This window comes from Juglans regia, chromosome 10, assembly GCF_001411555.2.
Source record: "Juglans regia cultivar Chandler chromosome 10, Walnut 2.0, whole genome shotgun sequence".
Classification (NCBI taxonomy): Eukaryota; Viridiplantae; Streptophyta; class Magnoliopsida; order Fagales; family Juglandaceae; genus Juglans; species Juglans regia.
In genome coordinates, this window is record NC_049910.1 from 20,682,919 (window position 1) to 20,696,255 (window position 13,337).

The 13,337-nt window shown below is 39.7% G+C and overlaps 1 protein-coding gene and 1 non-coding gene across 2 annotated transcripts; one reads left to right on the forward strand and one right to left on the reverse strand.

Moving 5' to 3' along the window:
• Positions 1-694: 694 nt before the first annotated feature.
• LOC108999033 (phospholipase A1-IIdelta-like) lies at positions 695-2,486 on the reverse strand. Its single transcript, XM_018975829.2, has one exon. It carries the CDS (start codon positions 2,226-2,228, stop codon positions 906-908), a length of 1,323 nt encoding a protein of 440 aa, XP_018831374.1. The 5' UTR covers positions 2,229-2,486; the 3' UTR covers positions 695-905.
• A 10,471-nt stretch (positions 2,487-12,957) lies between these two features.
• Positions 12,958-13,064, forward strand: LOC118349812. The gene has a single exon (XR_004802725.1). It is a non-coding gene; the product is annotated as a small nucleolar RNA R71 (small nucleolar RNA).
• The last annotated feature ends 273 nt before the right edge of the window (positions 13,065-13,337 follow it).

Here is a 13,337-nt window from a genome sequence, read left to right on the forward strand (position 1 = left end):
TTTAGGCATACATACACTTTAACATGCATTTTTTACTCTTTTATTTTATAGCATTTCCAATGGTTTATCTATCTTTTTATGAGTAATACTATACTCCATATTCTCATCATATTTTCATTCCACTATGTAAAATCTGACGCATTTATCATCATTGGATGATCAAGAATCATCCAATAGTGATAAATTTGTCACATCTTACATAATAGGATGAGAGTGAGATGGTAGTGTGGTATATAGAATTTTTCTCTTTTTATCTAAAATAACTAACTAAATCTTACTTTTTTTCTATTTTAAATAACCGATTTTAAGAGTACTGGACATCAAATTGTAATGCTAGATACAGTCATAGATAGGTTGTACAAGCGCCACATACTCATTTTGAAAAAAAGTATGGTCCGCCATTAATAAATTTATTTTTTCATCTATATCTCATATTTACTCATTCTTTTCAAAAGGAATGTGCAGCATTTGCGCATTTTATGACTGTAAATATCATTTTTCTCAACAAATTATCCATATTTTTTTTATTTATATCAATTAAAAATTAAACAAATGAAAAACTAAAGAGCAAAATAAGAAAAAGTGAGAAGAAAATGTAAATAGGAGTGGCAATATATGACATGACCTGTGAACCTAACGCAAACATGACACGAAATTAGTGGATTTGAGTTTGATATAAATGAGTTTGGATAAAAATAAATTGACCTGTTAAGACATAATTAATAAACTGGACAACCTACTTGACTCGAAATAAACCCTCGATAAGCAGTTTATATTTTATTTCAATTGTAGTTCCAATTAATGAAAACGGAGGAAGCATGCATGATACATACATCTCACAAAAAGAATACCAAATAAATAAGTAGAAATTACGTAGGGCCACGATTCACCAACCTGCATTCAAATCATGGACCTACAACTCTAACTGATGAATAACACTCGGGGACCGGAAGGTCATCTTCATCTGGATGAGCCAGAACCCATTCTCCATTTTCATCACGCACCATCCCTTTGTTCCTCTCCACCCACCACGATCCTGGAACCAAGTATTCATCCTTGAGATATTCACTTGACTTATTCACCAAAGCCAAGCTTCTATTCACCTTCAACTCAAATTTCTCCTTCTCCCCATTCCACCCAGTCACCACATGCAACATGGCCTCCAGATTATGCCAATCTGACGGATTCTTCGAGTCCTTCAAGCTTGGAGACTTCCTTGTATCTATAACCAACTCAACCCCTGTGTGCTTGTACCCCAACATCCACCCTGGATAATGTGGGATCACGTCAATGGTGTTCTTTACATGCAAAACATTCAGATTTGGATACCTCTTGAGCCTCTCGTTGAAAGCTTTGTTCCCTACTTGCGGGCACCCGAAAACAATGGCTGAAACCGGAATATTGTCAGAAACACAATTCTCCACCAGATCGAAAGCTCCCAAGACGGCTAAGCTTGCGCCAAGACTATGCCCCGTTAACGTCACACTTACTTCCGCGTCTTTGTATTGCTTTATCAACTCATCGATCTTCGTTAAAAGCTGCGTTCTTGCATTTTTCTTTGTGAATTGCGAGTTGGGGTCCTCCGAGATGTAGATAGTAAGCCAACCCTTCATGACTTTTGGCTCCTTTTTACAGATCAGATATGCCCAGTTGAAAAAATTAGAGAAGACCGATGAACGTTCGTTATCTCCTTTGCTATCACAATTACTACCATCAGTCATGTGTTCATCGCGCGCATTTGGACGCAACAACGACACGACAGGCTCGAGTTTAGCCTCCAACACATCAATCCACTCGTAGCTCCTAGAAGTTCCGCGCATCGCAACATAGATCTCGCGCCGGCCTAGCGCGCGACTGACCTCGTCGGTGGTGACGGCGATATAGCCAATCCAATTAGACTCGCGGTCCCATGACTCGCGAGACTGGGAGTGGAAAAGAAGGGCCGAGTGATGGCCGACTTTGGCAGTGGCGTAGAGAAAAGCGACAACTTCATAGTCGGAGGCGTTGTGGAGCATGACCTTGTGGAAGAAGGAGGCCTTCCCATAGCGGCTGGAGCCGCAATACTTAGAGTTTTTGTCGTTGTTGAAGGCGTCGTAGGTGGCTTGGCAGAAGTCGCCGCATCGGAGGATGAGTCTTCGGAGGGAGAGATCGAGAGGGTGCAGAAGACCTTCCCAACTGTTGCTGCCTAGCAGTTCCGGCCATGTGGGTTCTCCTGCTTCGATGTTCATGGTCTCGATTGGGGGTGAATACTTCCTCGTGATAATTGTTGAGAAAAAAGGAGGGAAAGTATACTATTTATGCGTGTTTCTTATCTTCTCGATCCCTTGATAAAAGGAGCTTTTTATAGGATTTTAGGGATTGTAGAATTAGGCAGTTTGGACACTCAAACAGTCTCATATATTTTTTGTGGCACCCTTGACTTCCACGTGATTTAGAGGGAGTCGCGACGCCGAGGTATGGACCGCACGTATCACACACCGCAAGCGCAACGTAAAAGCAAGTGTGTGCAAGCATACAATTTAAAAGTGTACAATTATAGAAGTAGTGAAGAAGTAAAAAGGGGTAGTTTGGACTGCTACGAATACCAGAAATTCAAATTACAAACTCTAACAAAATAATCCATAAATTAATATAGTCATCCAATTAGATAAAAGAAAGCAATATTACAGCAAGAACATAAGGAAGAAGTCCCCACGTCTTCACTCCTTTGGTGGGGCAGGTCCTTCAAGCTCATAACCGTACTTTGCATCAAAATCTAAGGTTCCGCAGAGCAAAACCGCAAGTGGGGACACCACAGTGAGATTTCGCAATCTCAGCAAATAAAACTAATAGAGTGACACCCAAAAATACAAACACAGAAAAAGTGGACATATCACAATATTTGAAAAATGAGATCTTTCAACAGTGAACAAAACTAATATCCTTCTCAGCAATTTACAGAAAATGCCACTCACACCAAAAATCTACATTTCTATTTTTTAAAGCATCCATTTAATAACGTGTGCACCACGGTCTCCCCTGTAGACCATCCACACACCCTGGCTCCCTTCGGCACACCACGGGTAATGATTGTGGGTGTGACTTCGTAACGAGCGATGCCTAACTCCTCGTTCAGCGTATACTTGACCAAGCATCCTCTAGCCTCCACCAGCAGAGAGGCCATGGAGTCGATACGAGAGTGTTACCATCTCGTCCAAACCCGTTGACACCCGACAACAACCCAGGGGACGTTACTCAGCTTTACAAGCTCTCGAGTAACCAGATGAGCTCCACAGAGATAATGCCTCATCTCGGCTTGGGGTCGTGATACACACCTACCCACAAAATACATTTTTAATAAATGATACTAAGAACACAATTTTCTAATTTCACAGCACAACTAGAATATATAGTACAATTAACAAATTAATTACGGCACACACAGATAGAGCACAGTTAATACAATCAAGATAATTAACAATAATAATAATGCATATGTGTGAACAATCAGCTATTGTATGGTATGTCAAGAATACATCAACCAATGGCCAAACAACACACAGGTTCACATATTCACAAATCACAACTACACGCGATTTCCAACGCTTCACCTGGCCCTCGACCAACAATGCATCACCAACTACAGTTATTATCCCAACACACCACAGGCCCTTGGCCACTTAACCAAACACAACTAGACTCCAATAAAAACACAGCGTTCCAGTGTCAGTATTCCAAAGGTCAGTCGAGGGTTTTACTTACAGTGCTAGACGGAAAATTTCTGGATGATCAAGCGCATTGTCTAAGAGATCTTGCGAGTGTACATGCACGTTGTGTGGTGAAGCGGCGGCGCACCGTGAAGGAGGCAAATTTGGGCAGATTAGTGGGGACCCACAGGGGAAAAACTTAAGGATGATCAGACTAACGAAAAGGAGGGTGGAGAGAAGGACTCACGCAGAGGAGGGTGGTGGTGGGTGGTGGAGCACAGTGAACAGTGGTTGATCTAGGCAAAACATGAGAATCTACAGTTGGGAAAGTAGCGGGTGGCAATTCTTATGAAAATAGAGGTTGGGTAAGGGGGAACTTGCGGTGGTTGGCAGCGGCGTAACCCTGAGAGAGAGAGAGAGAGAGAGAGAGAGAGAGAGAGAGAGAGAGAGAGAGAGCTCTAGGCACGAGTTTTGAGCGGATCTGAGATGGGTGAGGCGGAGTGGGAACTGGAGGGGTGGGGGTGCTCGGATGACCTTCGCTGAGTGGCGGAGGGTGGCGACTCACTACAACGGCGTCCTAACTACTAGATAGAGATCAAGAGACAAATGGAGGGAGAGATCGACGGGAAGGAGGGCGAGATCGTGGGGGGTTAAGAGGGAAACCGCATGACAAGGAGCACGGCAACAATGGCTGCGACAGACGGCACGATGTGAGAGAGAGAGAGAGAGAGAGAGAGAGAGAGAGAGAGAGAGAGATCTACATATGGAGGTTATACGAGTGCCGCCATGGCCGAGGAACTGTGAAGGCATGATGGAACAATGGCGATCAATGTTGCTGAGGGTGCAGACTGACGACTTATCTAAGTGGCTAGCTGCGATCCATGACAGATATGCTCTTTCTTAAGGTCGAAGGGCGGTAGATGGTGGCTGCAATGCCAAAACCGATGGGAGAGAGAGAGAGAGAGAGAGAGAGAGAGAGAGAGAGAGAGAGAGAGAGAGATGGACGGAGAGGAGGGAGGGCAATATAGATGAGAGGAGAGATGAGAGGAGAGGGCTTTCTGGTGACGTGAGGTGGCAAGACATGGACGGCAGCAGCAAGGGATGAACAACAGACTCACAGGTTTGCAGAGGGGGGAGAAGGAATCAAAGAGGGGGTGCGGCGTAGGGGAGAAAGAGGGAGGAAGATGAAGGACTTTATGGTTTTCTCACCCTTGCACAAAAACGGTGTTGTTCCCATGGGTTGAGGGGCCAGGCTTCCTGTTTAGCTGGGCTTCCACACGGCCTGGGCCCACTGCCTACACACACACTAAAAGAAAGAAGAAAACCACTTTCAAATCAATCTTGGACTTCACATGGGCTAGGCTTCACATTTTCAGATATTCTAAAAGTTTCTCAAATTTTTCTTATCAAATATCACTCAAAAACAAAATATTTTTTAATTTCAAAACTTCACTTTTTCATCTAACCATTATTTAAACATAGAATCCAATATAAGATTCCCAAACAAAAAAAAAACAATACAATTTTTTCAAATTTAAAAATAAAAACAAATAATTTTTTAACTTTATAATATTTTTATTTAATATTTTCTCTCTCATTTCTTAAAATCTAATAAAATATCTTAATTCAAATAATTTTACTACTATTTACTATTCACAAATTATTTTTTTACTATTCATAAAATTTTAATATATTCTACTTGTAAAATATTTCAGAATTATATGAATAATAGTCAAATCGTGCGACATTTGCCCTAGGCTTTGTATGCCGTGGCCCATCTAACATAATAAAGCCTGACACACTTGATGGGTTAAGAAGCTTACATGGTCCACATTCAGCTTTGAAGTCCGATTTATATTTCCTTCTCAACGCACTATATTAAGCTATTCACTCTCTCATGTGTGTCCATCAACTGCATCTTCATATCCCATAGAGTACTACATACGCCACCTTATGCCAAGCCTCCTCCATCGAGCCTATTATTGCCCCCTTTAAACTAAGCAATTTGATTGATCTACTATACATCGAGCCTTCCCAAGACCATGACCGTTACTATGACCAACGGTGGCTCCTCCCTAGGGCGCCAAATCCCCATAACTTCCTCCCCTATTCTGCACTTCCAACGAAAATGGGACCATTGACTACTGCTCAAGGAACTCCTTGTAAGAACATGTGTTCCTTTGATTTACCTCCCCCGTCAACCCCGGAGTTGACCTCCTTCTTCCAGAAGTCTCTTTCATTTGACCGAAACCCAACCTCCCTGATCTGTTCTGACCCATGCTACTTCCAAACTCCCTGCAAGCTCACATTCCTCTTTGTGCAACCGCCATCTTCTTCCATCCCTTACCCTCCATTTCTTCCAATATTGAAATAAGATTACGTCTGCCACCACCTCCATACTCCACTGGTGCCATTTAGTGACTGTTGGCATTAAAACATCTCTGAGCAATAAAGCTTCTATTACCATCCAGTGAAGTAGCGTAAAAATCCTTTTCCTTTTGCCCATAGAACAATCCTCTAGTGTTTTAGTGAACCAGTTCACCATGTATATCCATAGCCTCATATCTTTCATAACCTTCCATAACCTTCCAATTCCTTTCAGTTATACGAATGGAATTTTGCCTTCCATCGTTAACACAAAAACTTTAGATTCAATCACTAGTTGTTTCGAGACCCCCATAATTCACACTAATTGAGTAATTGTGGTACCACTAAACTCTGCTTGGGATTTGATGGAATTTGAAGCGTCAAAACATGCAACACAAGGTCACATACCCCCGTTCATGACAGTTAAAGATGCATTGCACTTAACAAACATCTAATCGTATGCAGTATTCGTAGCGAATAATTTTTTTTTTAGAAATACATCTCAAAAGTTATCCAACAAGTATGTATCAAAATAAATACTGGAGACAACACTATAAATATAGACATAAATAAAAAAAACTATTGAACTAAACACCAAGCCACTCACAGCGCACGCAGCTCGACGATAAGAGCCAAAATGGAATCCAAAAGCCAGAGAACCAACTCCATGAGCTCCTTGATCGTCCATTGCAGTCGACTCAACCTCATCTATGGTTTACTTCTGATCCCTGGTCCCCTGACACATCCTCTACCATTCTAGAGCCAATGATAGTTAGGACTACCAAATGAGATTTACAAAATCTCAACAAGTATAGCTCTTAAACTACTAACAGTATGAATAGGTACGCATTATAGTAATATGAAATGTATGCGTCATGACATGGACTTGAACATGCATGACATAACTTGAAAATAACATGGCTATATATGAACATGACATAACTTGACTTGAACGTGAAATGACTTGACTTGAACGTGGCATGACGTGACATAAAAATAGCATGACTGCGTGAACATGAGCACTGTTTTAAATACCGTACCGTACCGTACCATACCGTACCGACTGGTACGGCCAAAATATGCCGTACCGACCACTGGTCTTGTAAAGGTATTACATATATTTTGTACCGGCCTATTTTTCAGCCTGTACCGGCCTGTATTTCGGCCCGTACTGGCCGATATTTCTGCCTTTAATTTATTTGATTTTTTTACTTTTTCAAATTAAAAGCTCATTTTTTGACCCCCAATTCAGACTAGACTATTTATAATATATTTATGTATTTATATATAATTTATTCATATACAGATTATTATTTTAGAATATAATTTATTCATATATCGACTATCCCAAAACGGTACAAGAAACGGTACCAATACCGAAATATTTCGTTCCTATGCTTTGTCTGGTACGGCATCCGGTACGGAATTCAAAACATTGAACATGAGTCCCCAAGGGTTGTGTGCTCCTGCCAATACTGCATCACATCACAAGCTCCGTCAATTGTGTGTATGTCATGATAACTGAACTTGTAAACGTGTAATTTGGCACCACCGACATTTGTTGTTTGACTTCACTCTGAAAACCAGTTACTTAGGTGTCATTCGAAGTCTGTTGATTTTTCTTCGTCAACCCAGGGGATTCCACATCCAATTTAAACACTTCAAAAGTATACAAATGAGTTCCACTAGAATAACTCTCAATCCTATCACTCAGGGTCAGGGTGATGATAAAATAAAAGATTCATGCATGACTTGGAAATATTTCATGACATAGTCAATACTTATGACACGGCATTCATGGAATGTAACAGAATAACATATAATAGATATGATGACATGGCATTCGTGACATGTGACAGATAATCATGCACAAGAATAAGTGACATGTCATGACATACTATAAAAAATTATAATAAGCATAATAAACATGAATATAAAGTTCTTAACACCAAACTATGTAAAATACCGAGTAAATTAAAAACTAACTTACATAAATGTAGTATAACGTAAGCGAAGCGTAATAAAGTGTAAGCTGAAATGAGATACATTCTAAGGTTAGAATATCTCACTTAAGGCTTGTTTGAAAGATGGGAATGGTTTCATCTCATCTCATTTACTTCCCAAACATCCTTCAAATACAAATACTTTTAAGTTTCAAATCCTTAACTTTTTTTTCATATAATCATTATCTAATCATTTCAACTTTTCCAAACTTCCAAACAAAATACAAAAAATAATTCAACTTTTTCAAATTTCAAACAAAAATAATATTAAAAAATTTATATTCTAACAATATCATAATTTATAATATTTTTATTCAACTTTTTCTCTCTTCTTTTTCAAAATCTCATAAAACATCATAACTCAAATATTTTCACTACTATTTACAAATAATTTCACTACTATTCACAAATTTCTCATCTGATCTCATTCCCTTCTTTGAATCACCGATCAAGCAAATCAATGGTGCCCACCAACTTCTAATGAATGGCAATGTCTTAGGATCGACTCTATCTCCTCCTCAGATACACATCTCCTAATCACTTGATCACTACAATGCTTGTAGAGAAAAGGTTCCTCCCAATTGGAGTGCTTAACCTCCAAAAAAAATTTCTTCCTTTCTTGGTATGTAAAATCTAGATCAATCACATTGCTTACCAAGTAGTTTATATAATCTACATACCAAGGAACTTGTGTTAGAGATAAAACAAAGAGTTGTTCATCCGAGAATACCTTATTTATTGGAGAAAGTGGGGTTGCCTTTTTGGTTGTGTGCTCGAATCCAGAGAGATGATTGGCTACTTGCTTCTCGGTTCCCTCTTGTCTTTGATCTCCAAATCAAATTCTTGTAGGAGTAAAATCCAACTAAGTAACCTGGGTTTAGCTTCCTTTTTAGCTAACAAGTATTTAAGAGCAGAATGATTTGTGTAAACAATTACTTTTGACTCAAATAAATATGATCTAAATTTATCAAAAGCAAAGACCACCGCTAACAATTCTTTCTCTGTTGTAGCATAATTTAATTGGGCATACGTCAAGGCACAACTCGCATAGTAGATAACATGGAGAATCTTGTTCTTCCTTTCTCCAAGCACATGTCCTATTGCGTAATCACTTGCATCACACATCAATTCAAATGGAAGTGCCCAATCTGGTTCACATATTATTGGGGCTAAACTTAGCTTCTTTTTCAACAGTGAAAATGCCTACAAACAATCATTGGAAAAGTTAAAAGGAGTATCTTTGACCAAAAGAGAACAAAGGAGTTTAGTAATTTTAGAAAAATCTTGAATAGAACAACGATAAAACCCCGCATGTCCCAAGAAACTTCTCACGCCCTTGACCGTGCTAGGTGGAGGTAATTTTTCGTTGACCTCTACTTTGGCTCGATCTACCTCAATACCCTTGGAAGAAACTTTATTCCCAAGTACAATTCCTTCCTGCACCATAAAATGACATTTTTTTCCAATTAAGAACAAGGTTAGTTTCTTCTCATCTTTGTAGAGCTAAAGATAAATTATTTAAAAAATTATCAAATCAAGAACCAAGGACAGAAAAATCGTCCATAAAAGTTTCAATAAACTTTTCCGCCATATCCAAAAAAATGGCCATCATGCATCGTTGAAATGTGGCCGAAGCATTGCACAAACCAAAAGGCATCCTCCGATAGGAAAATGTTCCATACGGGCAAGTGAAAGTGGTCTTTTCTTGATCTTCTGATGATTCTTGGATTTGATTGTACCCCGAGTATCCATCTAGGAAACAATAAGAAGAATGACAGGTGAACTGTTCCAACATTTTATCAATGAAGGGGAGTGGAAAGTGATCTTTTAGTGTGGCATCATTGAGCTTGCAATAGTCTATGGACACTCTCCAACCCGTGACCCTTTTTGTTGGGATTAGTTCATTATTTTCATTCTCTACCACCATCACTCCTCCTTCCTTGGGCACTACTTGCACCGAACTTATCCATGAGCTATCAGAAATATGGTAAAATAATTCTAGCATCCAACAATTTGAGAACTTCCTTTTTTACAGCTTCTTGCAAGTTCAAATTAAGTCTCCTTTGTGGCTACACCGTAAGCTTATAATTCTCTTCCATTAAAATCTTGTGCATGCATAGTGAAGGGCTTATTCCCTTAATGTCAGCTATAGTCCATACCAAAGCTTGCTTGTGAGCTCTCAAAACTCGAAGTAACTTCTCTTCTTCCATACCTATCAAAGATGAAGAAATTATTACAGGTAAAGATTAATCTTGTAAATAAGCATATTTTAGATGAGAAGGAAGAGGTTTGAATTCTAAAGAAGTGGCCTCAATAATTGATGGCTTTTTTGGAGTAGTGATTTTGCCCAATGTTATGTTTTTTGGCTTCCCTTTAGGTGAGTAAGGCGGAGATGCTTCTAAGTAGTGTGCACAATTGCTTATCTTGGAATTCTTGAAATCGGTAGTGCCAGATTTCTACCACAAGTTCATCAATCGCATCTATGTTGAAGCATGTATCGGTTGTTGACGGATATTTTATTGCTTCAAATACATTAAATGTAACTTGTTCATCTTCCACCTGTAGTATTAGTTTCCCTTGTTGCACATCTATAAGAGTTCTTCCCGTGGCTAAGAACGGCCAACCAAGAATAAGTGGGGTTTCTCGATCTTCCTCCATACCTAAAACAATAAAATCTACAAAAAAAATAAACTTATCAACTTTAACAAGAACATCCTTTACTATGCCTCTTGGTCATTTAATGGATCGGCCCGTCAATTGAAGTGAAACGGTAATGGCCTTGACCTCTCCTAGCCCCAATTGCCTAAAAATAGAAAAGGGCATCAGATTTAAGCTAACACCTAAATCACACAAAGCTTTTTTGAAATAGTGCCGCTACTAAGCGGTCCATCAGCTTTTCAAAGAATAACAGCCCTCCAATAAGAGGGCGCCACATCAGAAATTACACCATAATAGTATAATACAATTAGACTTGTGCACACGGGATTAAATCATAAAACACTGCAGAATCAACTTTATCTACGCACGACTTGAAGCAACTCATCTTAACCCAGGGTTCGTCACCAACGAAAGCAGCACCACCAGAATCCACCGCAAACACCGATTTCGCAAACACCGATTTCGCAAGCATAATTTTTGTGCATGGCATTTTCTTCAAGGAACTTTTACAAAACACTTTCTGTGCATGGCATACCCGTAAACCACAAATTAATGCTTTTATTGAGAAATTCATACGGGTGGAAATCTCAGTCAAGAAGCAAGCAAAAATACTAGTAAATTTGAACAGCTTCGAAAATCAGCTTGGTACATAGGTAGAGATCGCAACGTTTTCTCTGCAACTCGATTTTCCTCCAAGCCACCGTCTGGGTTGAGCTCCGTCGGGGGGTCAAGTTGCTGACGAGATGAGTGTGGCATCGAGTTGCCGACGAGATGAGTTGAGTTCCGTCTTGGGGTCGAGATCGAGTGTGGGGTTGAGTTCCATTGTGGGGATCGTTTGGGAATGGGAAGGAGGGGAAGACGAAGAAGTGAAGGGCTGTATCGGGTGTAGACAAACTCAAACTAAATAAAATAAGATACATGCGTGGTGCCTCATTATTGGAGGGTTGTTTATTGAGGGATAACAGCTTGACCGGTTTGCAGGTTTTCTCTTTTTGAAATAAGAGTTTCCAATTGTCCAAGGAATAGTAAAACTCCCTGGATCTTTGATCTTTGGTGGCAACTTATTTTGCAAAATGACGGTGCACACTTCAGTCAACATCATGGTCTCATACTCTCCTAATTTCCTCTTGTTTGATAGAATCCCCTTTATAAACTTCAGATAGCTAGGCATTTGTTCCAAGGCATCTACAAAAGGAATGTTAATGTGTAACTTTTTAAAAACATCAAGGAACTTAGAAAATTATTTATCTAGCTTATTTTTCTGAAATCTTTAAGGAAAAGGTATAGGTGGAACATAAGGAGAAGTAAGAGAAGAAGAAACAGGAGGATTTCTCAAGTTTTTCACTGTTGGCTCAGAACAAGGGTGGGCACCGCAGCCTTGGATGTGGGCACTGCGGCCTCAATGTCTCGGCATTCAGAATTGGGACGAGTGCCGCGACCTTGAGCTTCCGACACCATGGCTCTCACAGTCTGCTTCTCTTGTAAATTAAGCTCCCTTCCACTTCTTAAAGTAATTGCCTTCACTTGCTCTTTCGGATTTTTTTTTTGTGGTGCAAGGAAGTGATCCTTGAAGTCTTTCAGACATTAATTTTGCCAATTGACCAACCATCCTTTCAATGCTTTGCATAGTGTTCTCATTGTTCGTTAGAGTAATGTAATGATCTTGAAATCTAATATCCACCTTGGCCATAAATTGTGCTATTACCTCCTCCATATTCGGCTTCTTCTCTTGTTGCTGATTTTGAAAACCCGGTGGAGGCTTGACAACATTTTGGGAGCTGCACCATGAGAAATTTGGGTGGTTTCGCCATCTTGGATTGTAGGTGTTGGAATAAGGATTCTTTTGTCGTTAGTAATTCGACACAAAGTTTGCTTGTTCCGAACTATTATTGGCGAATAGATTTCCCACTTGACAATTTACCCCCATATGACTCCTTGCACAAAGTTCACAAATTGCAATAGTAGATTGAATGGAACTCACATTGATAGTCTAATTTCTTAGATAAAGTTGTAACTTGAGCTGCTAAAGCAAAAAAAGAATCAATTTCGTGAACTCCCTAGGTTCTTTTTGGTGTCACTCGATCCACTAGCCATTGGTAATTGTTGGTTGCCATCTCCACGACCAACTCATATGCATCTTCCGATGATTTCTTCATCAAAGTCCCTTCGACTGCTGCATCAATCATTGTATGTGTTGTAGGCTGCAAACCATTGTAGAAGGTTTGCGCTTGAATCGAAACAGGAAGTCCATGATGTGGGCACTTTCTGAGCAATTCTTTATACCTCTCCAAAGCTTCATAAAGTGACTCCAAATCAAATTGGACAAAAATGGTGATATCATTTCGCATCTTCACGGTTTTGGCTGGGGGAAAGAACTTTGCTAGAAACTTTTTAGCCAAATCGTCCCATGTAGTTATGGTTAATGGTGGAAATGAGTTTAACCATGCATTTGCCTTGTCTCTAAGGGAAAATGGAAAGAGTCTCAATCTAATAACATCATTAGAAACTCCGTTATGTTTAAAAGTATCACTAACTCCAGAAAATTAGCTATGTGAGCATTTGGATCATCATGTGACATGCCACTAAATTGCACCGCTCAGGCCACCATTTGAAGAAGAGTTGG

Excerpts from the sequence above, each read along its gene's own strand:
- LOC108999033 (XM_018975829.2), bottom strand. The coding sequence starts at position 2,228 with ATGAACATCGAAGCAGGAGAACCCACATGGCCGGAACTGCTAGGCAGC.